Source organism: Musca domestica, unplaced genomic scaffold, assembly GCF_030504385.1.
Source record: "Musca domestica strain aabys unplaced genomic scaffold, Musca_domestica.polishedcontigs.V.1.1 43, whole genome shotgun sequence".
NCBI lineage: Eukaryota > Metazoa > Arthropoda > Insecta > Diptera > Muscidae > Musca > Musca domestica.
This window is the reverse complement of record NW_026712332.1, coordinates 1,828,569-1,856,391: the sequence shown is the minus strand read 5'-3', so window position 1 is coordinate 1,856,391 and position 27,823 is coordinate 1,828,569. Positions and strand designations below refer to the sequence as shown.

The following is a 27,823-nucleotide window of genomic DNA, read 5'->3' as shown; positions in this document are numbered from 1 at the left end:
AACGAAAATAAATTGACAAGCATGGAGGGGTGGGTTCACATGGTCTGATTTCTGCAGCTAAATAACAATAGGGATTTTAATACAGGGTGTATAGCATTAAATCCAGATTCCACTGAAAAAGCACAGAAATGGCTATACCAGTGAATTTGACAGTTCACTATTTGCTCTGCTGCGAGATTTTTTTTAATCAAAACTTCATAAGTCGCACTAAATGTTTAGACCTCCAAGGCTTTATATATTATTGAAGTTTTTCCCTTTTCGTAAAGATAAATAGGGAAATGTTGATGCCAAAAAGGCTTCAAATTCATTCAGTTTCAAGAATACCGAGGAGGATATAAGTAAAACCACTGCACAATGGACCCACATCAAATTTTCCTGTGCAAAAATATTTCAACGACTCCATATGTAAACTCTAGAAACTAACAGTGACTCCAATATCGAATTACAAATTTCGGTAGTCAAGCTCTATCCCTTTTTACTATTTGGTACTTTTCGTAACATTTTAGTACACATTTTCAAGACAATCTCCATACCTCAAGCTCAGATACCAACAGTGACATTCATATCAAATTTCAGGATTTGAACTCTTAAATATTCCCCATTCCTAAATTTAGTGAAATATGCCTACCATCATATTCAAAACCACAAACACCACCAACATATCAAATTTCAGGATTCCAGCTCTCTTTCTTCACCCAATACCAAATTTTGTGCTATTTAGTACACTTCATATAATTGTAATACACATTTTCAAAGCCACCACCACATCTCAATCTCTAATACCAACAGAGATCTCAATATCAAATTTCGGGATTCCAGCTCTAACCCTTCACCCAATACCCAATTTAGTAGCACTTAGCACTTATCGAACAATTATAGTACGGATTTTCAAAACCACCTCCACATCATAAGTACAGACCCCAACATTGATATTTATATCAAATTTCAGGATTTCAGTTCTATTCCTTCACTCAATATGAAATTTAGTACTATTTAGTACTTTTCGTACAATTATAGTACGAATTTAAAAACAATTTCTATATCTCAACAACAGACGCCAACAGTGAAATCCATATATCCATATATATTAGAGGATTCCAACCCAATACCAACTTTAGTACCATTTAGTACTTTTCGTAAAATATATGACGCACTTCCACCTTAATATCTCAACCTAGGATAACATCAGTTATCCAAATATAATATTTCAGAATTTCAGCCCTATCCCTTCTCCCAATGCCAAATTTAGTACCATTCAGTATATTCCGTATAATTATAGTACACATTTCCAAAACCACTTTCATATCTCAACCTCAGATACCAAATTTGAGTTTATATAAAATTTGAGAATTCCAGCCCATTTAGAACTTTTCGTACTAATATAGCATAAATTTCCGCAGCCACCTCAATATGTCCAGGTTATACATCAATAGCGATCCGCATATCAAATTTCAGATATTGAGCACAATCTTTTCACCCAATTCTAAATTGTATCAAATATAGTACCCAAATATGGTACTACTTCGTACTTTTGATGCATTTTCAGTACACATTTCTAGGACAACCTCTTTATCACTAATCAACTACAAAAAAGGGAACCCAATACAGAATTTCTGAATTCCAGCTTCATTCCAGCTTGGAACAGTTTTAGTACTATTTAGTACAGTTTGTACGATTAATACACATTTCCAAAGCCACCTTCACATGTATCAAACTTACTTTTCAAAGTTGATTCTCATACCAAATGTTTTTCTCTCTCTCTCCGTTCACATAATACCAAATGGTATCATTTTTGAAGGTTAATAACATTTTAGAATTTTTCGTAACCTTAAAGTTCGAGTTTCCAAATACCCTTTAGTGCATCTATCCCGCACTTCATCAGTGACTCTCATTCCAAATTTTAGAATTTTAGCTCATTCCATTTGTCAATACCGAGTATTAATTTTTTTAGTATATTTGAATACTTTTCATACCCTCTTAGTACGAAAATCCAGAATCAATTAATCGAAATTACCTTACCACCAAAACTACGATATGTTTCGTGAATCCCCCGTGTCTGCCTCTAGAATGCAAAAGTTGCACTACTTTTTATTTTGATTTGCAGAGTAGCCAAGGTCTATTGGCGCTCGATTAGAAACTTTGTTCGGATAAAGAAATGCCAAGATAGTTTGTAGCCGACATTCACATTTGAGTGAATGCGTTCGTGCGTAAACTTTACTGATTGTCGAAACCAAGCACCGATCCCCAGCTAGGCACAGTCCCTCACATTTGTGACAACTTATTCATGGAAAGGCAACGCACATTCGCACATGAAACGTTTTTAAAGCTGGCAGAATAGTGCATAAAAATAACACAAAGCCACAAAACGAAAAAGAAACGAAATAAACAACAACCGCAAATGTTGGCGATAACGTCGACGACAACGGCCAATCGAATGAAATTCAACATCGATTCATTGCATCAAGTTCAAGTTGGGATTTTTACAGTTTGTTTGTTTTTTTTTTTCAAGATTTTTTTTTCTATTTCAATTTTTGTTTTTTGATACATTCACAAATGCACTCGTATTATGGTCAGAGTCACAAAATCCGCATCGCTGCCGTCATCTTCGGCGGAATTTTTATACATCTACTAAATTTGCTGTTGCTGTTGTTGTATGACTGACTTGATTTTTGCGTGAAACAAGTCGTACTGGCCGCTTAGCCGGTTGTGTGACAGACCAAGTCCATAAATTGATTTTAATCAGCCATGAAAGTTAATAAATCATAAAATTCGACAATATATGACATAATGAATCTGACCGTATATATCGCGGAACATGTTTTGTACATTGTGATTGCAGAGCAGAGCAGTGTCTTGGCGTGGCATGGATAAAGACATACGTGTGTACATGAACACATCCAGCAGCCAGGGAGTCACATGTTACCAAATATAAATGCAATCAGTAGAGCAGACAGCCAGCCAGTCAAATATGGTAACATGAACTAGATTTCGAAACTTCCTTTTCAATGTGAAAAAACTGATGCTGTTGAGGAGGAAGTGTAGCTGCGCTTGATTAACAATTTTGTATTAAATTGTAGAAGAAGTTAAAAAAGATAACTTGTTAGGATTGGACTGGGATTTTGAAGCTAATTTACAAATCATGTTTGTCATATCGCTCATTTACTCAAAGAGTGGTTGGCACTTTCCTATCTTGTCTCAGTCTATCTTGAACTCACGGATTTAGAGATTTTTTCCTGGGTTTAGAGATTTTTTCAATATGGTGTATTGAATTTATGAACCATGCTTAATCTTGCATTGAAATTTAGCACTGATATCTGGGTGGACCTCGTTGTAAATAATTTCCTATGTTATTATATTATGATGTTTTTAGTTCGGGAAGACAGATTTAAATCGTTAAGTTAAATGCAGTATTCTCGAAAGATAATTTTTTGATATATGACATTCTTTGAACAAATGACATCGCTCATTAAAAGTAGAGTGAACACTCATATTCGGCATTTTGGAGCATATGTTTAGGCGCTCCTCACAATTTTTAAACTAAAACGAGCTGCTTTGGATTTTGGCATAAATTAATACATTTATAGTAAAAGAATATGGGTGAGATGAAAAACTGCAACCAACTTCAGACTGCTGTCATTTCTAAGCCACTTGTCCGACAACAGTTAAAATTATTCCAGTGACAGCTCATTACATTGTTTACAAGTGTACAAAAGCATTTGGGTGAATATATTCAAGCGTGATAGTGTGATTTCTTTATATTTGGCTGGAAAACCACAAGTGGCTATCGTTAGAGCACTCCAACACTTAAAAGTGAATAAATCTTTTGTGTCTCGTACCATCGCTCATTATCGTGATACTGATATCGCTTCATTTCCAGCGCACAATGGCCACCAAAATCTCCCGATACCAATCCGTTGGACTATTGTGTCTGGAGTATTTTGCAAAACAAGGTTGGCACTAAAAAAAATACCAAAGTGTCGATCACCTCAAGCAAGCGCTTCTCCGGAAATGGACCAAAATACCGCAAAGCAACATTCGGGTAGCGTGTGACGGTTTAATTGGCCGTTTGAAGGCTATAATTCGTGCCAAAGGTGACCAGATCGAACAAATCTAAACTTATTAAAAAATTTGATGCTATTTCCGAAATTTTTTGCTTTCGTTCAATAAAATATTAAAAAAAATAAAAATTATGGAGTTTATCTTTGTTGCAGTTTTTTTATCTCACCCTGTATACAAAAATAAATGAGAGCAACTTGCTACATGTAATTTTGAATAATGCTGACAGGAAGCAGGTATAACCTCAGGATTGTATTTTTGTAGTTTCGTGAAGCTGTTTTACCTCCCATGGTTTCTTGGGAACTGATGAGGATTGGTGGCTCTTTCCGAAACCTAGGTATTCCCTGCCTTACCCCCTGGTAAACATTACCATCGTTCTCCACTCATAAACAAACGTTGTTTTTATAAAAACAACAATAATGGGATTTTGCCTGACGATTTTGCAACAACAAAAGTTCTATGAAAATTTAATTTTATTATTTCACATTTTACTCCTTTATATAAGTTTTCATTTTATGGAAGAAGAATTGGTCAGGAAAAATAGTCATTTTCGGAACTTCTTCCACGATAGCGATAGTAATATATTATATTATGTGAAAATTTATTTTTTCTGTCTGTAAAAGCCAGTTCAGATTTAGCACATTTTGTTCCCCCAGACGTAAGCTGGTTTTTGGTCATAATGTAAAAGTACTAAAGCAGACAGTGAATTTCTGAGATTCGTACTACAAAAGATACGAATACAAAGATATGCAGACAGAAATGTAATTTAGAAATGTATTTTAGAAAAAAACGCTATCTACACTTTAATTATATTATTTTTGTTAAGATTCGTAATTTTTATGGTATTGAGAAATAATTTAAATAATCTATACTGCCAAAGTACGAAAAGATACTGGGAAGTTTTCGAATTCGTGTTAAAAGGGTTCAAAATAGACAGACATACCCTTCATTTAGTAAACATTTTAAACAGAACGCCATCTATGCTACAATTATATCATATTTCTTAAATTTTATCATTTTAAGAAGACTTTTCAATTGTCTATGATACCGGGGAACAAAAATGGTGACATTTTGGAAAATTTAAGTACAGAAGAGTATTAAATATTCCGAGAGATCATTGATATTGAATATAGGACAATATTTCATAGCCCACGCCATCTATATTCTATTTCCAATCGTGTTCTTTACTTGCAACATTACACTCAAACTGATGGCCAAAATAAGAGGGTTTCTCATGCTACTTGTATGATAAATATTGAAACACAGAAAAATTCTTTAATTTTTTCAATTCACGTTCTTTTCCTTTAACTGACTTTTAGAAAATATTATCTTAATCTATTTTCAAAACTTCTTCTGCTATGAGGAATATTTAAAATCGTCGAAATTCTTCATTTCCCATCAAATGACTTTATTTTTATTAGTTTAATTTTTCCAGAATTATTAAATCTCCTCCCTCTCCCGCACCGTAGACCTTCACTGAATATAAATTGCATTTTAAAGGCAAAACCATCTTCGTTATGCACCTAAGAGCTCTGAAAAGTATCCATAAAATAAGGATGAAATATGCAAACTCAGGTACCATGAAATAGCGATAAAAAAATAAGAACAGATTGTATGGGGTATTCAACGAAGAAGGAAGTGAATCTGTTGGCAAGAAACTAACTCAAATAGGAATCATGACCATAAAATATTTCACAAAAAACAAGCCAAAGAAGATGAAATGCAAATAAAGCGTGCACCTTAAAATGGAATAAAGGTTGACGGCGATGCTGTTTTGATGCTTCTTATCTACAGGATACCGGATACAAGATGCTATTCCGCCCATTAAAATTCTTAAGGATAACTTTCAAATGATGCAAACGAAATGTGATAGCGAGAAGAACATGAAATTGTAGTTGTAGTGGTGGTGGTGGTGGTGGAGTAAAGACGGCCGGCAGGGAGCAGCATCAATATTGACATAGTTCACGTTGCAATGTTGCGCTGCAAGTATGTGTACATGCAGCTAGCTGGTTACATGGGACACTTGCATGTTTAGAAATATGGTTTGAATAAGGAAGAAATGATGAGACATTTTTAAGCAACTAAATATTTCAGTGCCTGAGAAATTCTTTCACAAAAAAAGAGGAACTAGTTAAATTGTACTTTTCTGGGGGGATGTACTATTCCTTTTTCAGATGTAATTTTATCTGAAACTAGCAAGTGCCGCTACTTCGTCAGCTAAAAAATTTTAGAGTCGTTCCACCAGTTCATTTTAGTACTTAAAATTCACAATTTTTTCATTAGTTTTTGAACAAATTTTCCAAACAAACATCACACATGGTACTAACTTTTCAGCTGCACCAGTTCTGTATCTCGAAAAGGATAATAGAAAAATTATTACTTCTTGTACAAAAAAAATCTCTAAATCTTTCGTTTTGAAGTTTACCGAAGAGCATATTAGGCCAAAAGCATTTCAACGTTTTTTCATAATAAAAAATGGCCAATACCATATCTAAATCCTAGAAACCAACAGTGACCTCAATATAAAATTTCAGTATTCCAGCTCTATACATTCACTCAATACCAAATTTAGTAACCTTTAGTACTTTTTGAGCAATCATAATACGCATTCCCAAATTCACCTGCTTCTCTCAAAACTATATACCAACAGTGGCTTTCACATTCAATTTCAGAATTCCATCTCTATCCTAAGATACAATCCCAAATGCATTACAATCTTTTTCATACAGTTATACTACCCATGTCGAAAACCACATCCTTCCCTCCACCCTAGGCACCAATAGTGACCTCGCTAACAAATTTCAGAATTCCATCTTTATACCAACACCCAACGGCATTTCGTTCTCTTTACCAAACACACAAACAGTGACATCCATATCAAATTTTAGGTTTTCTGTTTTATCCCTTCACCCATTACCAACATAGTACTATTTTGTAGTTTTCGTACAATGTGTACTATTTCCAAAACTACCTTCATATCTTAACCACAAACAGCAACAGCGACCTCAATATGAAATTTAATGATTACAGCCCTATCCCTTCACCCAATACCAAATTTAGTACCATTTAATACTTTTCGTACAAATATAGGATGCATTTTCAAAACCATATCCATATTTTAATTACAACCAGCCACAGTTACATTGATATTAAATTTTGGGATTCCAGCTTTACTAGTACCAAATTTAGTACACATAAGTACGAATTTCCAAAACTTCATACATACCCCAATTCTACAGTTCTACAAATTTCCAAAAATACCCAAATAACTCAATCCTACACTCCCACAGAAATCCCAATTTCAAAGTTCAGGATTCCAGCTCTATCGGTTTACCTAAATCCAAATTGTCCCAAATTTAGTACATTTAAGTATAAATTTCCACAACTACCTAAATATCCCAATCATACATTCCGCCAGCAATTTTATTTTCAATTTTCTGGATACCAGCTCTATTGGTTCATCCAAATTGTAGAAAAATTCAGTACCATTTAGTACACTTAAGTACAAATTTTCATAAATCTTATTTTCAAATCTCAGGATTCCAACTCTACCGGTTCCCCCAAAATTTAAGTTATACCAAATTTAGTACCAATTTCCAAAACTGGCTACATTTCTCAGTCAATAATTTCACAGTCAATAATACAAAATTTAGTACCTTTTAGCACATAAGTAAAAATTTGAGAGCAATCGGAATTTTAATTCGCATTTTGAATGTTCATTTTTTTTTTTTCAAAAACTTGATGAAGCCAAGCGATGTTGTCAACTTTTGCACCTGACCAAGCACTTTTCTATGGGGTATATGTTTTCTGTGAAAAATTTGACCTTTTGTGAGGATGGTATCAGAAGGAGTGGGCTGACACCGCCCACTTCCTAACTTGGTCTAAATTTGATAATAATATTACGATCAAGTTTAGACCATAGCTGATACTCCCTTTGAGAGTTATAGTGCGCACCAGCCAGACAGATGAACGAATATACACACCCCAGATCGTTTTCGAATGTCCCGATGCGGATTTCTTCCAATGGGCCTAAAATAGTTATTCCGACGAGGCACGTTTTGGTGGAGGGAAAAAAGTCTCACCTCAGTAGCCTGAGGTTATTTATTTAAAAACCCCTTCATTTCGATCCTTCCCTGGCCATAATGACCTCCGTGAACCACAATAACTATAGCGACCACAATCTCTCTCTATCCCTACAAGGCTTGTGTGAATCTAATAATCCGCAACTACACTTTACTCTATTTCTCTATACACCTAACTAAACAACCTGTTTTAAGAATTGTTGGCTTCTCTCTCTCTCTAACTCTCTCGTTCTCTAATTCCCATGTAGTCGGATTTTCCAACACCCCCATCACACGAACACCGTTCGTTCTAATTTTACCATACAATGGAGTTTTAAACGATTTTCATGCGGGTCCTGTGGTTTGGGTTGTTTTGGCCTCCTTTATATATTTGCTCTGTGTGGAGGACGAGTAAGGATGGGTAGTGGGAGTCATGCCAAAGGATCAAAAGCTTTTCGTGTTTGTCTGTCTGCCTGCCAGTGCATTACAGTGTTTGTTGTATACTAAAGTAAATAACTATTCCGATGTATAGGAAGAAGAACTTTCATGTGAATTCTCATTGAATAATTTGTTTACTCTCCGGCTGGAGTTGTGGGTGGCGGAGGGCGTTGAATAGGTAGGTGCATAGCAGTGGTAGGCTGCTGTTGAAACTTTCCTTTGTTGAGAGTGGGCTAAGCAAGTGTAGGTGGTAAAGTATTGTTCCGAAAGCTTTGAGAGACTGTAGCAAAGGGTGGGCGTGGGGGAGCGTTCTGTATATAACTATTTTTAGCAAATATGCCGTTCTTTCTTTCTTTCTTTGGTTCCGTTCGCCCATTATACAATAGCTGGATGTTTTGTGTGTGTATTTGGAGTGGAATGAAATTTTTAATGTTAACTTAGGTCAAGGAACCCGAAAAGGAGCAGCAGCAACAAAACAAAATAGTTTGCAAAGAAAAAGGACGAAAAAACTGTGCGAAAGAGAGTGAGAGAAACAGCGAAAAAAGAAAACTGTATAACAATTTGCCAAACAACTAAAATAGAAAAAGGATGCAAAAAACCGGGCAAATATTGGCAACATCAAAAGTACTTCTCTGCCTGACTGCCGGCAGCCTTTGTAGCTGCCTCCTTGCATTTGGCAGATGCACTTAACTGTTATTGAATTTACAAGTTTCTTACAACTTGTATCCTTTCGGTATTCATTTGCCAGCTCACTAGTTGCCATTGTTGTTGTTGTTGTTGTTATTGCCACAATAAATAAATAAAATTCAATTCATGTTCTCTTCGAGAGCCAGACACATTTCTTTTAAAAGGGCGTTTGTTTTTGCCCGTTTTTGTTTCGATGGCAATCTCTGGAAAGGTTTTTGTTGATTTTCTGGGCCAAGTTTTTAGCAGTCCTGCCTTATCCTTGTTGCAACAAAACTTTTCTTTACACATAAAACGGCTTATGGAACATATGGATTTATCTCTCAAATAATCTGTAAAATTATGTTTATTCAAGAATTTCAATGATTTTCTTTTTTCCGGGGAAAAAAAAACAGGGAACTAAAATATTTTCAGAGATGAGCACGTTCGTATCATTTGAAGAGGAAAACTTCAGACTAGATAAATTGCAATTTACGAAGAAAACCATAATTTGAAAACTTTTTGGTAATTTACAGAAAACAAACATTGATGGAAATGTAAAATTGCTTGGTAAAAATGTGTGTCGGAAAGCAATTAAATATTAATGCCACATTGGAAATGAGGGATAAAAAAATTTACTGAATATGTGTTGTGATGATGTGGTTATGATGAGAGGATTTAAATATAATTTAGAGATTGGTATTTACAATGTTGCAGAATCTGCAAAAATCTAGTTTTGCAATTTTTCCAAAAGCAAAAAATGAAAATTGGTTATCGTTGGAAAAACATTTACATTCTGTTTTGGAATAGACCAATTTAAATAAATAAACAAAATTTCGGTGAATTTCGAGGACTTATAGAAAAACAGAATATTTTTTTGCAGAAAATGTGGGTTTCAAAGACATTCAAACCAACAAATCTGTTTTAAATATATTTTTTTAAATAACATTAGACCCAAAGCCGAGTTTTTTTTAAGAACATTTATTAAATAATGTCTAACCAACCAACGGAGATTTTTGGAGCATATTTTTTTTAAGACCATCAAACAAGAAAATATGGATTTTAGAAGAATAGTCTTTCAGGGACTATGAAACCAACACAAGTGGATTTTATTGAGAATATTTTTTTAAATATATTTTGACAAGGACTGTCAGAAAAGCAAATCTGAATTCTCAAATGACTATAAGATCAAACAACGTGGGTTTTTTAAATTATACTTTTCAAGGACTGTCAGACCAAAAACATTTATTTTTAAGAAAATATATTTGAAGGACTGTCAGACCGACAAAAGTGGATTTCAATGACTATCTGACCAATAAACAAGGAATCTTAGAAAATATTTTTTCGAGGAGCATCAAACAAGAAAATGTGAATTTTAAAAACATTCAAACCAACAGACCTTGTTGTTTTAAAAATTATTTTTTTCAACTTTACTTTAAACTTTAAAATATACAAGACCAACCAACTTTATTTTTTAAAGGATATTTTTTAATCAACTGTCGAAGACTTGTGAATATTTCAAAAAAAAAAAAAAAAAAAAAAAAAAAAAAAAAACTTAAATCAAAGACACAAGGACAACTAGCATGGTTTTTTAAATAATTTCCCAAGGCCATAGAATATTTGCAATAACGGACTTATGTTTTTAGCTTTTAATAATCTACGCAATATCTACGCAAATAACATACTTTTTCAAGAAAATGAGGCACCCTCTGAAAATATTGACCGATTATATTTCGACCATTAAGAAGAATGATCCATCCTATTAAATCACCGGTACTAGCTGGGATGATGCTGGACTCCTTGCATATGTCAAAAAGTCGGATTTAAGATAGGTATGGTTGATGAAAGGATGTGCCATGTAATGGAAAAATATCTAGATATGCACAGTCTTTACGAAAAATGGTACTGAGCAATTTGTGATTTGATGTGGAATCCTATCATTTTTTTATTTAGCTTTGCTTGAGGAAGAAAATAATGTCTGCGAAATTTGATTTAAAAACTCGTACGTTTTGGTTACTAAAAGTACAACGGCACCTTCCGATATTCGTTATTTGTATGATTTAAGCAAAAATTTTCAATGGAATTGTTGGAAATTCTACACAAGGAGTTCTTTGTGAGTACCTTTCCTCCTGAAATAGAATTGTCTATATAGGTCCACGATATCGTATTGCCCCCATATAAATGTACTGCAAGGGAAAATATACAGCTATAATTCTAAATTTAGCATGAGGATCACTTTTAGCGTATAAAATATATGGACCATTTTATGAGGTCTATGAAAAGTCACTAAAAGTTTCTAAAACTGAGTTTTGTGCTAAAAATTGCGCTAAAAAGTATAAATATTGTTCGGTTTGAGAACGAACTTTGAAATTCGATATTTAGCGATGTCTGACGAAAATAAAATATTGCCTGTGAAAATAAAATTTAAAAATCGTACATTCTTGGGTATTAAAAAGTATCAAAACTGTAATGAATGCAAAGGAGTAGAGATAAAATACTTCATTTAAGCCATATATAATAAGCGAATATTAAATTAATAAAAAGTTCTAAAAAATTAGAAAAATAATAAAAAGTTCTAAATTTAATTTAATTTTAAATTTTTTACTGCCTGCAAAACTAAGTTCCAAAAATCGTAGATTTTTGCGTACTCAAAAGTACAAAAAAGAAGTTGAGATATAATTACTAATTTTAGCCGTATAATGGGCAAATATTTACTCCTTCAAAAAGGCACTAAATGTCCTAAAACTGTGTTTCACCAAAAGTACCTTAAGGAATTTAGAAATTTTATTTTTACCTTTGTCTGAAGAAGGTAAAATTCGGCTAAAAAATCGTGCATTATTAGTACTAAAACAAGTTTAAAAGCAGCTAAGTTCGGCCACTATTTCGAAGGAACTTGAAATTTTTCAAAAAAAAAAACAAAAATCCGTAGAAAAATATCTTTCAAATTAAATACCTTATAAGGGGGCTATACGAAGATGTGTTCTTTTTTCAAAGGCTGTAGTACACATTACGAACTTCAATTACGACATTCGAAACAATTCCGGTGAATAATACCGCTAAAATCATCAAAATATCGAATACAGGGAGGCATCGTTATATGGGGGCTATACTAGGACGAGGACCTGAATACGTGATTTTTGTTATAGGTTGTAGTACCCATTATGAACTTTAAATACAAAATTTTAAACAACTCTGGTAAAATATATCGCTAAAATAATCAACATACTTAATATTGGGAGGTACTGTTATATGGGGGTTACATGAAAACGTGGACCAACATGGCCCAACTTATCCTGTCTGCTGGCAAAAAACACACGTGTGCAAAATTTTAGCTTTCTATTTCAATTCGTTCGAAAGATTGCGTGGTTATAACAGATAGACAGACGGACACCGCTAAATCGACTTAAAATTTTACGCTTATTAAGAATATATATATTTCTTGGATCTGACACGAGTATTTCAAGAAGTTACAAACGGAATGATAAAGTTAATATACCCTCCATGCTATGATGAAGGGGTATAACAGTACCAGTAATGTACTAAATGCGATGTGAGTAGAAGAGAGGGAAGATGGGAGTGATGTTGTACAAAATATACACAACTGTATGACAATAACTAAAAGAGTCCTCGGAGAGTAGAGCAGATGATTTGGAACGAGTTTTGCTCCTACTCAAAAGCGAGAATAATATAGCTCCCTCATATTCGAGCAACATCGCAAAATTAAGTTTGCTCGTTTTATTTCTGCTCCCAGGAACGCACTCAAATTCGAGGAAGTTTTACTCTTTGTTCAAATTAGAGCGAGTTTTTCGGAGGTCTGGTCAAATATTTACATTTTTCTTATTTCAGGAAAATATTTGAAATAATTTTTACAGAGGTATTTCTATGCAATATGTAATGTACGAATACAGTGCCTTACATCAGATATAAAATTTTTCTTTTCATGGCGGCCACTATTTAAGTTGGTCTAATTCTTCAAAAAAAAAAAAAATATAATCGAATACAATTTCCGTAATTCTGTTTCTCCAATATTTATAAAGACCTTGTCATCACAAATCAGTCATAGTTTTTAGATAAACCTTAATCACATTTTCTTTCATCTACCATCAGATTTTTTTTTGTGCAACACTCACCTCTTGTATTGTATTTTCGGGCTTTTTGGTTGACATATTTAGGAAGCGTTCCTGTGATTGGCAGAACTTTTCCGTTTTCTTGTCAAACTTTTTCTTGTTCTCTTTGACGCCGCCAATTTGTTTTTTGCGAAAATCCTCCAGAGGTTCAATGATATGTTGGTCGGCCAGTGTCAACTAAAATATAGAAGAAGTAGAAATTATGTAAATATTTCCAGCCACCATTTGTGGCAAGTTAAACAACAACAACATACCATTTTCTCCCGTTCATCCTCAATCATGCTGATAATATCACCAAATTGCTTTAAACTCTCACATATGACCAATTCATCATCGGTCTGGGCTGTGCCGATGCACTCGAAATTGAATTCTTTCAGCGAGTATGCCAGCTGTTTCATGCGATTGGATAAGACTGTAAAAAAACAAAAGAGAGAGAGAGAGAAAGAAAAACATAAAATTAATGATTTTTTTTTTCAAGTTTTACTACGCTTTGACCTCTTGGCCAAACATAACAATAATGTCAATGGTCATAACTGGCTGTCCGTCTGTCCATTCAATGTGTCATAAATGTCAGACTGGTGTTCATTACTTTCCGGGCAATTAGCATAATGTATGGCGGCGGTATTTGTGTGTGTGTGTGAGTATGTAATCATGACATAAATAATTGTATTAAGTAATATTGAAAATTAAAATTCCAAGCTTGTAATTGTTGCATTCGGGAATGATGTTGATGCAATTTACATACACACACATACATATCCAAAGTGGGTAATAAATGTAGATACATTTTGTGCAACGTTTAAACTAATTGAAAATTTATGTTAGACGGCAATAACTTCAAACGGTTTCGAAATTATATTTGAACGATCATATCTTTATTTTTTAAAGCAATTGAAATGCCTTAAAGTAATTTTTGAGTTGCCGAGTTTTACAGTTATGTTCTGTACATTTCGATTTCGGTTTGGTTGAGATTACATGCATTTGGTTCGAATGTCTAAACACCCAAACTAAGAAAAGACTACGAACGGAAGTACGCTCAAATTGTGTTCTTTCTTTTTGCGGATCAATGGGGAAAAAATCAGAAATATCGTATTTTCATTAAGCGTAGGAATGGCCTAAAAGTTATGAACTTTATAAAATCTCCTTTGAATCAAAAAACTGTATTTGAAAGCTATAAATAGAGTTTCCATATTTTTAAAGCACTGTGCAACAAAATTAAATATTTTCAATAATTACAGGAAAAAATCAGCAGATTATGAAAGTAGAACTAAAAGAGAAGACACGTGTATCACCGATCTGAAAGTTTTACATCGCAAATGTACTGGAAATTTTCAGATTAAGTTTTCATGAAATCCATGCAATTTAGGTGTCTTCGGCAATAATAATACGAGGAATATTTAAAATCTTAAGCAAGTCAACAAAGGGGTCTTGGGCCTTTTTTCAAAACATGATTAAAAATCTCTTTGAACGGAATTGTGGCAAGATATTCTACAAAATGATTTGTCATAAAATTAATATACTATAGGCCCTTGAAGGCTAAATCTTATGAAAACGCAGGAATTCATATATATACAGGGTGAGAAAAAAATAAATGCAACAAAGTCAAACGCCATAATTTTTACATATTTTTTTTTTTTTTTAATTTTATTGAATGAAAGCAAAAAATGTCGGAAATAGCATCAAATTTTAGATTTGTTCGAATTGGTCACTTTTGGCACGAATTATGGCCCGTTCGTGGCCAAACAAATGCAAAATTTTATATTGATCGGGAAATAATTGCGTCATGTACTTTGTTTACAAGAATGCATTGCAGACGGACGGACGTCCCAGCCCGACTTTGGCCTTTCTTTACCGGTTTTTTCTTGTTGTAGAGTTAGAATGCGTTTCTCTATCGTGCTCTTTGAGATATTTTTTGTGTTTGTTGTTAATATGTATATCAAAACTGCATTAGACCTTTCTTCGGAATTTGGGCCGAGATATCAAAAATGCGCAAGATATTACTTCCGAGTTCAGTCCGAAATCTTTCCGACAACTTCAACTTCCCTTCCGAATTTCCTATGAATATCCTTGCGAATTCTCTCCGACTATGGCCTTCAAACGGCCAATGAAACCGTCCCACGCTGCCCGAATGTTACTCTCCGGTATTTTGGTCCATTCCCGGCGAAGCGCTTGTTTGAGGTGGAATGGAAAAGAAGCGAGGAACCTCATTCTGTAACCATTTTCGGGTGGCGCGTGCTGAGTGCGATGATGCTTAGTTCTGTTGTAATGTCCAAGGTCTGCGGCCAAAATGTTTGCGTGCCCAAGGCTTTAATACACCCTCCAGAATATTTTCGCGATAATATTCGGGATTTATTCTGATGAAACGGTGGATTAATACAAGCGAAGAGCGACCATCGGTTGGTATGGCGGCCCACACCATCACCATGGCCGGCGCTTGAGTTCCGGGGGCCAACCGAAGGTGCACATTTTCAGCTGACCTCTTTGGCAAGTAAACACGATCATTTTGTTTGTTTACAAACTGCTGGACAACGAATGTTTTCTCATCGAACAAAACCAAATTCGACAGTTCATTACCTTCGGCCAAGCGAAGCAACTCTTCAGCTCATTTGAGTCTATTTTCTTTCTGTTGCGGTGGAAATTCTAGCACTTTTTGGAATTTCAATGGCTTTACCCCGAGCTCATTTTTTTAATGTTTGCCGAATGTAATATTGCGATATGTTCAGCTCGCGAGCCATTTTTCGGCCACTGCTCCGCTGGTTTCTATCAAGTCGCTTCTTTACTTTTCGAACCATTTCTGCTGATGTTGCTGTTTTCTTCTGTTCACTTCCTTGACGTCGCGCTACGCTACCAATATCATGGTAACGAGGAATGGTACGAGACACAAACGATTTATTCACATTTAAATGCTGGAGTGCTCTAACAATAGCCACTTGTGGTCTTCCAGCCAAATATAAAGAAATCACACTATCACGCTTGAATTGCATCACGAATAACTTTTTTCTGGAAAATGCTCACCAAAATGCTTTTGTACACTTGTAAAAAATATATTGAGCTGTCACTGGAATAATTTTAACAGCGTCGGACGAGTGGCTTGGAAATGACAGCGGTCTGAATTGGTTGCAGTTTTTCATCTCATCCTATATATCTGCTCTATATTCACTCAATACATGATGAGGCGCCAAAATTGTACTCTTTCCTTTATATTTCAATAATTTACAATTTTTTAATATAATTACTATTTTTTACTTTTATTTTATGTTATAAATTGTATAATATAATAGTCTTGAAAATTATAGGCTATTTTAAAGAATTAGTCATTACCTAATAGCATTTAAAATTAAAATAGAAATAAATAATTAATTTACGATATAGGAGAGAATTTAACAACATAACGAAGAAATTCGGTTCCATGGAAGAAGCCTGAAATATGCAATTGAGTATTTATTTGATGGTCACAAAAAACACCCATAAACAATTACAAAAAAAAAAAAACAATTATGCCATTATAACAATAAAAAAAAAACAATAATAAATTTGTCCATTTTCCTAAGATGAGGGGAGAAGAAGAAGTTTAATGACAAAGAAAGAAATTCCACAAAAACAAATAGAACAACATTCCGGATATCAAAGAATCACAACAGCAACAAACCGAAATGCCAAAGTCAATGACATAATAAACTTAAATTTTATGAATTTCGAAATAATAAAAAAAAACAACAATAAGTACGAAATAGTTAAGAAAGCATAAAGTCCATCCATGTCTCCTCTATTCGAATCAGAAGCGAGCTATCTATTACTAGAGTATCTAAAGTGCGATCAAACCGGTGTGAGATCACAACAATTTTGTGATGTGTGATCTGTTTTATGTTTTGAGGTGTGACTCAAATGATTTGTGAAGTTGCAAAATTTTACAAAAGACGGCAGAGAACTTGAAAAAGAATGATACAAAAAAAAAAAAAAAAAAATAAAAATAAAATAAAAATAAAATAATAAAAAATAATAGGAAACGAAGAGATGAAGTGCCAAATGTTTGAAAATCTTTTCGAGTCGTTATTGAAAAATAGTTTAACTAATTATGTTTTTTTTATAAATTAGTTGTGTTTAATCCTGAATGTATATTTTCTCCTAAAAAATGTATCATACATCCTTCAGAACAGCATTTAACAATTTTGAACATAGTTTAGGTTAGATTTAAAGGTGCGCAGCTACACTGAAGGCGGCACTGATTCACTCGGAAACAATTCCCGGCGAAACCGACCCCTCTGCTTAAAGTCTGATGTTTTTCCCGACGCCTCTGACCAACGTATGTCCGAGTTCTGGGCCATTTGTCAGAAATATTTATACCCTACATCACACTGTGGTCGGGGCAAAGATATATATGAGAGCTATATCTAAATTTTGGCGGATTATCTCCAATAACAATAAGGTTCGTCCTTGGACCAAACAAATGCAAAATTTTATGTTGATTGGGCAATAATTTTGACCTGTACTTTGTTTACAAAAATACATGGACATACGGATGGATGGCCCAGCTCGACTTTGACCTTTCTTTACTGGTTTTTTCTTGTTGTAGAGTTAGAGGGCGTTTCTCTCTCTCTTGCTCTTTGAGAGATTTTTTGTGTTTGTTGTTAATATATACATTAGAACTTCATTAGATCTTCTTCGGAATTCCAGAAATGCGTACGACATTACTTCCCAATTCGGTCCGATATCGTTCTGACAACTCTAATTTCCCATCCACATTTCCTATGAATATCCTTGGGAATTCGCTCCGACTTCAGTTTGAAAGTCGGCCAAACCTTCGCTCTAATTTTTGGTCCCAAGTCGGACCGAACACGCACCAACATTGGAAGTTTCTTTCGACTTTCATTTCAAAATTGGACCGAACTTGGACAGTTTGGTTCGCTGGGTTGTTCCATTGTGTTCATCATAGGAAGAACGAGTTATGATAGGAAAGACATAAAATTGGGAAAGAAAGAGGGGATGGATATATCTATATGAAGTTATATGAAGGCTTGCCGAGCCATGATGATTTTAGCAAACCTGTGGATGATGAACAGCCTATGACTTTTGCTTGAGAGCGTGGGACATCTGCATAGTAGATGTTCAATCGTCTCTACCTCTTCTTCGTTCTCACATAGTCCACGTAGTCAGGACCGTCGTTATCCCATCCAGAGGTCAAATCTAATAATGCAGTGGTCAGGCAATATGCCGGACCAGGTTCTTTTTCTCGTCATTGCCGGACAGATGGCTTCTTCGATGAGAGCCTCATAGAATCGACTGATATAATAGCTTATAGATGGTTTGACAGAATATTCAATCGGTAGATCAACCGACCTCGAGCTAGTTCGTCGGCCACTTCATTCCTTACTATATTGCTATGTCCTGGGACCCAACAAAGCTTCATGAGTTCAGGTATTTCGAAGGGGGCTTTCTTGCAGTCCGAATGGAACTCAATTTGATGGCCTGACTATCGAAATACAGGGTGAGAAATAAGACTGTCCCATTCGACAAATATTGAAAAATGAGCTCGGAGTAAAGCCATTGAAATTCCAAAAAGTGCAAGAACTTACACCGCAACAGTAAGAAAATAGACTCAAAAGAGTCTTTCGCTTGGCCGAAAGTGGTGAACTGTCGAATTTGGTTTCCTCCGATGAGAAAACATTCGTTGTCCAGCAGTTTGTAAACAAATAAAATGATCGCGTTTTCTTGCCAAAGAGGTCAGCTGATAATGTGCACCTTCGGTTGGCCACCAGAACTCAAGCGCCGACCATGGTGATGATGTGGGCCGCAATAGCATCTGATGGTCGCTCTCCGCTCGTATCAATCGACCGTGGCATCAGAATAAATGCCGAATATTATCGCGAAAATATTCTGGAGGGTGTATTAATACCTTGGGCACACAAAAATTTTGGCCGCAGACCGGCTTGTGGGCAAAACCCACAGCTATTTCCAATAAGACTTTTTTTGTGAGATCCTCCCCTGTTTAAACTTTGATCCAAAATCGAACCAAAATATTTGGCATTCGAAAAAAGTTTCAGTGTCACACCATTGTTTTGTTTTAAGTCTGCTTGGAATAAATTTCTCTGAGTGTTTTTTCTTTATTCTTAAACTCCACATACAACCCTCGTGGAGTTTCAGAATAAAAAAAGTACCCAAATACAATTGCTTCAAACCTCCAAATAACAAACGGGGGGAAAAGAGAGAGAAATAATAAAGACAACCTAACAAACAATTAAAATACAAAAAATGTCTTAATTCCATTGAGAAGACAGCAAGAAGAACATGAACAATTTCGTTCAGATTTTTTTTACTTCACTTCTTTGTTTTTGTTTCTGCTTCTATTTCAATTACATAAAAGCCCGAATTGAAAAATATGATGTACGTTTTAGACATGAAACTGAATTTAAAAGAAAGAGAAAAAAAAAACAGAGACACACACTCACAAGACAGCTATGATGACTTATCAACGTTTAACAAAAAACCAAAAAACAAAAAATGACGAGCAAAGATGAAAACAGAAATCATTCGAAAAGAAGAACAAACAAACAAAAGAAGCCAAACTTTAAATGGGAAGCTGGGTTACCCACCAGCAGCACAGCACAGCATCGCATCACATGCTTGTATGTGGAATGAGTGTGTGTGCTCGCTGTTTTTCGGTTGATGTATAGTCATCGTTCTTAGCTCTGCTGACCTAATTCCAGCGTTTTGATTTTTCTTGTTTAATTCTTTGTTCGTTTGTTTTTTTTTGGGCTCAAACACAAATTTTCATATTCGCTTGACTTGGGATTTTTTTACCTTTTTTGTCACTTCTTTTTACAAGAGCTTCACGGCGGCATAAAGAACAGGATTTGTTGCTTTCTTAGACGATATAAGGAAAGTGGGAAAAACAAGAATATAATGTTTGCTCTATTCCAGAATCTGCAAGACTCTTCTACTCTAGGCCCTACTCTGTGACCCTACAATCTAAAAAAATACTTTGGAATTATTTTTCGGTATCTTTAAGGAAAATTCGGTTGTCGTGTTGAAGCAAAGAATTTAAAGTTAGACGAACCACGTTACCCATTACCTTGTGGCACAAGCCGTTACACAATAATGAGTTACGGCTGCATATATTGTGCATTTCCAACAGCAAAATCGAGAAAGGGGTCTTAAAAACACTTCGGTTATCTAGGGTAATTACACTACATTTAAAATTCAGAAAAAATTCATGAAATCTTTATTTGTATTGAAAATATGTTTCATATTATATTATATTTGAAGATTATTTCACATAACTGACCGGTACCGAACGTGGAATAAAATGTTCATCGAACTCGCCTGTCAATATGGCCATTGTTACTCAAGCTGTGTGGCATGTGGCACAGTCTTGTTCAAACCACATGTCATGCAGGGTAAGATGAAATAACTGGAACCAACGTCAGACTGTTGTCATTTCTAAGCCACTCGTCCGACAGCTGTTAAAATTATTCCAGTGACAGCTCATTATATTGTTTACAAGCGTACGAAAGCCTTTTGGTGAGAATTTTTCAGAAAAAAAGTTATTCGTGATGGAATTCCAGCGTGATAGTGTGATTTCTTTATATATGTCTGGAAAACAACAAGTGCTGCTGAAGTGCACCCTATATTAAATGTGAATAAATGTTTTGTGTCTCGTACCATCGCTCGTTACCATGATACTGGTAGCGTAGGCCGACGTCAAGGAAGTGGACGGAAGAAAACAGCAACATCAGTAGAAATGGCGACTTGATCGAAACCCGCGCCGCAGTGGCCGAAAAATAGCTCGTGAGCTGAACATATCGCAATATCCCATTCCGCAAATAGTGAAAAATGAAAAACGACCTCGGGGTAAAGCCATTGAAATTCCAAAAGCTGCAAGAACTTACACCGAAACAGAAAGAAAATAGACTCAAAAGATCTAAAGAGTGGCTTCGTTTGGCCGAGAGTGGTTAACTGCCGAATTTGGTTTTCTCCGATGAGAAAGCATTCGTTGTCCAGCAGTTTGTAAACAAACAAAATTATCGTGTTTACTTGCTAAAGAGGTCAGCTGAAAATGTGCACCATCGGTTGCCCACGAGAACTCAAGCGCCGGCCATGGTGATGGTGTACGCCGCCACAACAGCCGACGGTCGCTCTCTGCTCGTATTAATACTATCGCGAAAATATACTGGATGGTGTATTAAAGCCTTGGGCACGCAAATATTTTTGGCCGCAGACCTTGGACATTCCAACAGGACTCAGCACGGCCCACCCAAGAGTGGTTACAAAATTAGGTTCCTCGCTTTATTTCCAGCGCACAATGGCCACCAAAAATCTCCGGATACCAATCCGTTGGTCTATTGTGTCTCGAGTATTTTGGAAAGCAAAGTTGGCACTAAAAAATACCAAAGTGTCGATCACCTCAAGCAAGCGCTTCGACGGGAATGGGCCAAATTACCGCAGAGCAATATTCGGGCGGCGAGTGACGATTTGATTGGCCGTTTGAAGGCCAAAAGGTGACCAATTCGAACAAATCGAAACTTATTCTAGAATTTGATGCTATTTCCGAAAATTTTGCCAATAAAAGTAAAAATGATGGCGTTTGACTTTGTTGCAGTTTTTTTTATCTCATCCTGTAATTTTTCGATTTTCTTTAAATTTTGCACATTCCAATATTTTTATCAGTATTAGAGGAATTAAATACAACGGTCCACTACATCTGGAACCTCATGCATATTTCCACATTTTACAAAAATTATCACATATCTCAGATGAAGGAAGATGTCGATATTGTCCAAATCGGGCACGTTGTAATATTTATATCTGACATAGGTTAATTAAAAGTCAACATACGTCAAAATTTATTTCAATAAACGGCGGTGGTTATGCTTCTTTCCGCAAGATCGACTGATACTTTCTAACTTGTCATTTTTTTAGTCCCCATTTTCTATTTTATTTTCTGCTGTTACTGAGTTTCAATCTTCTGATTCGATGCTAAACGCACGACATAATTTTACATTATTACGAAATTTAGGGATTGCATGTATAAACCAACAACTCAACTCACAACCTTCGGGTTCGTAGCACGAGAACGCATATTCCCGTTGCACGGAACTCATTACTTGGTAATGATTAACCATCATTTTCACAGCATTGCTGAAGTAAAAAAGGTAGTTGGTGTACATTTCTTAGTAATGTGTTGTTTTTTTAGTTAGACCACCAACCCATTAACCTCCAACTAATCACCATCTATAAAATTCCAAAAAATAAATGAATTTATGCCATAAATTTCTTTTATATCGTTAAACTAAATATCTACTCTTTTACCCCCTTAAGAAATTCTATCAAAATCTAAACTCTATAATTAGCACACCTAAGCGCCAAATTATCCCAAGCTGTGCTGCTATCGTGATTTAAGCTAATGATGTTTACCCAAATAACTGCCGTTCAGCTTGGATTTTGTGTTGAAATTCAATTTAGCTTAGCTTTTGCTTTGTTTGCCTTGGGAGGAGAATACTCTCAATCTCAATATCATTCCCGGCATCATAGCACGGTATTTATTTAGCCTCGAACAATTATGCCCCTCTTTCCCTCTCTCTCTCTCTCCCCAAAAAGCTTATTTAATCAATCAAAGTTAATCTCTGGCACAGACGTCAATTAGAAGAGAGTGTTCGTTCTGGCGGGGCAACCAAACGGAAAACCCGCAAACACCATCACCACTATTGCCACAATATTCGGTTGTTTTGGATGCGATGTCTGAAGAAGAAGAAGAAATTGGAAGCAAACAAACGCCTTATCATCATCGCTAGTTTTGGCTTTCATTCTCCTCCATTTGTGCCCTTCCTTATTGAGAATACATTCAAATGTCTGGCCATTAATTAGCCCAATAATGTTGTCTTGGTATTGGTGAACTTTCGCTTGACAAAGCCAAACGCAAACGCAAACAGAAGCTTTAGAGAATTAGATTAAATACCCTGGCAAACAAAACATCTTTTGTCGAGTGAGAATATTTTCCAGCTTCGGTATTTGAGCTGCTAAGTGTGAATTGAATATTTTGATGAAATCAAAGCGTTGATTAGAAATTCAAAGAAAAGCGAGAAGCGGACGTGCAGCAACAAATGATTTAAATGATTTGTTGTGATGGCGCTAAAGCTAATATTCCGAGAGCTGTGAAATAGACATTCAAGTTTGTCGTCGTAACTGTCACAGGGTTTCACAAAAGTAAGGCGTTTCTTTTGGGATCGATGTTCCATAATACATATATTTCGAAAATGCGAGAAATAAGATGTGACCCTTAAAGTTCGATATAAAGAAAAAATTACTTACCCGGAAAGGGGGACATTTTTGGTACGATATAGAAAATATTTTAATCGCCTATCCTTTCTGGCAAAAATGCATGAACGTGAATCCCATTTTTAGTTATAAAACCCATATTTCGCTACCGCCAGATCATTATTTTTTTATGAATTTTCCAAAAGACGTAACCTAAGTTTTAAAATTGGAATATTCATAAATTGAAGAAAACCTCATTATACCTCCAGCCATATGGCTACCGAGGGTATATATCATTTGATACGGCCAAAATGTGCCTCATCAAAATAAAGGCTTTATACCTCAGGTCTCTTTGAACCAAATCCGTTTCAGGACATTTGGAGTTGATATAGGGTGTGCATAGGTCTGGTGTGCACGATAACTCTCGATTTGGTCCAAACTTGGTACTTCGTAATATTATTGTCAAACTTGGATAGAGTTTCCGAGATGGGTAGCATCGGTCCACTCCATGAAGTATCTCCCCCACAAAAGGTGAACACAGAAACTCATAGAAAGAAAAAGGATCATTCGTTTTTTGTAAACTTTGCAGGTCCGAATATTTTTGTCAGTGTTAGGTCAGGTGGGAAAATGTACAATATCAGCCCACTCAAGTACCTCCCCCACAAAGGGTCAATATTTGGAATGAATTTAACTTCTATAAAATGTAAAATAAGATTCCGATGGTCTTCAAATTGCACACATTTCAATATTTTTATTTACACAATATCTGTTGCTTCTTCAGATACCTCACCAGCAGCGGGTCAAAATTTTGAATAGCCATGAAGCTCGTAAAACGCAAAATGAGCATTCGATTCCTTCCAGACTCAGCACATCACAGTATTTCTATCAAAACAAGACAAGGTATGGAGATGGAAAGTAGCGGACCACGGGACCCTGGGAACGGGTCAAATTCTTCAATAATTATGTCTCTTATAAAATGCGAAAAATGCATCAGATATCTTCAAATTTTACAGATCCCAATATTTTCACTAAAACAAGACCAGCTGTGAGGATGGTTGATATCTGTCCACTCCTTCTGTTACCACCCGTTCAAAATTTTGAATAGCCACGAAGCTCGTAAGATGCGAAGTGATCACTCAATTCCTTGCAGACTCGACACATCTTAATATTTCTATCAAAAGAATACAAGGTATGGAGATGGAATATGTCAGAACACTCCCTCTGGTACCTCCCCCGCAACGGTTAACATTTTTGAATAATTATGTCTCTTAAAAAATGCGAAAAATACATCAGGTTCTCTTCAAATTTCACACATTCCAATATTTCAACTAACACAAGACCAGTTGGGAAGATGGTTGGTGCCTTATGGTACCTCCCACCACAACGGGTCAATTTTTTTAATAGCCAAGAAGCTCGTAAAACGCGGAATGAGCATTCGATTCCTTCCAGACTCGGCACATCTCAATATTTATATCAAAACAAGTGGTCCACGGGAACGGGTCAAATTCTTCAATAATTATGTCTCTTATAAAATGCGAAAAATGCACCAGATTATCTTCAAATTTTACAGATCCCAATATTACAATTAACACAAGAGGATGGCTGATATCTGTACACTCCTTCTGGTACCTCCCCCGCCACGGGCCAAAATTTTGAATAGCCACGAAGCTCGTAAAACGCAAAATGAGCACCCGATTCCTTCCAGACTCGACACATCTTAATATTTTTATCAAAACAATACAAGGTATGGTGATGGAATATGTTGGAGCACTCCTTCTGGACCTGCCCCACAATGGGTCAAATTTTTTAATAATTATGTCTCTTAAAAAATGCGAAAAATACATCAGATTCTCTTCAAATATCACACATCCCAATATTTCAACTAATCCAAGATCAGTTGTGAGGATGACTGATATATGTCCACTCCTCCTGGTACCTCCCCCAGAACGGGTCAACATTTTGAATAGCCACGAAGCTCGTAAAACGGGAAATGAGCACCCGATTCCTTCCAGACTCGGCACATCTCAATATTGCTATCAACACAAGATCAGTTGTGAAGATGATAAATATCGGCCCACCCAATCTGATACCTCCCCCACAAATTCCCAAAAAATGAAGAGGGGCTTGCTACCTACTGCTGTTGTTGGTATTGTTGCCCTGCTTATAACAATTGGGCAATAGCGCGCCACAATCAATGTAAATGCGAATTTTATGAAGCGAAACAAACAAACAACTGATAGACAATAAAAACAGAAAACAGACAGATAGAGGGAAGAACACTAAAAACACAAACGCAAAAGCAAATTGCACGCTGCGCAGGTAGTTGGGGGGGGGGAGAAGATTCGGGTAAACAAATTAGACAGATAAATGGTGAGTAAAAACAAAACTAAATAAATAAAGTAAAATATTACAAAAACAAAACTAACTTCTATATTTAGCAGTGAACGTTGAGATTGATGTTTTTTGCTTTTGGTTTTTTTCATTTATTTTCTCTAAATAATTGTAAATTAATTTAATGATTTTAACCTTGGACATGGAAGCTTTTTCCAAGTTTAGAACTACAATCAAAACAAATGAGCGGAGGGAATGAATGAATGAGCGGAGAAAATGATTCTGATTTTCAGATTTGGAAAATGCAATATTTTTGTTATGGAAGCATTTTCTTTTAGTCTTTTTTGAATAGAAATTATTAGATATTTGAAGTACAGGTAAGACAGGGAATCAAAATTCATAATGTTTGAACACATTTTATAGACAACTGAGAGAGATATTCCCCATAGACGACCAAACGATATAGTCTTTGTAGTCAAATTATATATATAGACTTGATAGTCTCCGTGTTTTTAGAGACATCCTGAAAAGAATTTTGGGGAATCCGATGGGATATTTTCAGAAACATCGGATGTTTTATAAACAAGTAATACATATCCATACAGAAGAGAGGATAACGAGAAGATTAACCATTTTCATAAACGATCCGATTTCAAACGATTTCAAAGCTCCATCCAAAATGTTGAGAAATATATCTCAAACTATTGGGATCCCTTTATATATGGTCAAAACTATATAAGTTCCTCAGAAACATTTGGGCTAAGAACCCAGAACTCTCTTGGGGTTTCGATCTTTCGAGTCGACTTGAAATTTTCCACAACCCAAAATGGCGAAAGTATAAGAAAATTCGGAGCAAATTGGGAAAAAGTGGTAATTTTTTCAGAAATAAACAAGCCTTTTTACTGAAAAAATATGCCATTTTTTATGGTACACAATAGGTATATAAATTTCCTTTGTTCGGACCATGGTGATGGTCGGCCGCCATAACAGCCGATGGGCAGCCTGTGACGGTTTCATTGCCCGTTTGAAGCCCATAATTCGTGCAAAAGGTGACCAATTCGAACAAATCTAAACTTACTCTAAAATTGGTGTTATTTCCGACATTTTTTGCTTTCATTCAATAAATTAAAAAAATTTAAAAAATACGGCGTTTGAGTTTGTTGAAGTTTTTTTATCTCACCCTGTATATAAGCGTTTTTAAACTCTTGACGTCTTCTGGGACCTTTAGTAGAATTTTATGACCAATATTTCTGCGGAATATTTGACTTGCAACGATGCCATTTAAAGGGAGTTTTTAAATATATTTTTTTTTAAAAATGGACCAACAAGACCCCTTTTTTGACTCGCATGAGGGTTAAACTTTGTTACCAAAATATTTCTCGTATTTTCTTCTGCAATATTGCCGAAGGCGCTATATACCTATAATGCATGGATTCCGAGGAACCTGAATTCGAACATTTCCAAAAATGTTGAAGAGGGGAAACTTGTTCCCTCTTCATCGGTGACTGAAAAGAACTAGAAGAAGACACTATGTAGACAACCAGAAGACTCACTTTATGAAACGGTGAATGGAAAATATTTAAAGAAAACAAGAAAGTACCTTATGGATGACTAAATAGTAGTCTATATAGGCGATCGGAAGGTGGTCTAAAAATAGGTAGTCTTTCTAGACGAAAAAGGATTCTTTGTAGACGGGCAATAGGCGATCTTTGTAGACGACCAAAAACAGTTCAAAAAGGAATATTTATGAACTTTCAAAAGGGAGTATTTGTTTAGACGACCGAATGGGATTCGTTATAAACGTACAAAGGGATTCTTTCCAGATTACTAGAAGATGGTTTTTATAGACTTTCGAATGGGGTGCTTAACCAAACGGGACAATTAACGAAAGTCTTG

The 27,823-nt window shown here is 35.5% G+C and overlaps 1 protein-coding gene across 1 annotated transcript in view; it reads right to left on the bottom strand.

Moving 5' to 3' along the window:
* Positions 1–9,173: 9,173 nt before the first annotated feature.
* LOC131804362 (rho GTPase-activating protein Graf-like) overlaps positions 9,174–27,823 on the bottom strand; it is a 160,206-nt gene continuing 141,556 nt past the window's right edge. Inside the window, exons 3-5 of the mRNA XM_059127194.1 lie at positions 13,600–13,757; positions 13,349–13,522; positions 9,174–9,245 (exon numbers count right to left, since the gene is read on the bottom strand). Of these exons, the coding sequence (XP_058983177.1) occupies positions 9,174–9,245; positions 13,349–13,522; positions 13,600–13,757 (404 nt within the window). The remainder of the gene's footprint in view (positions 9,246–13,348; positions 13,523–13,599; positions 13,758–27,823) is intronic.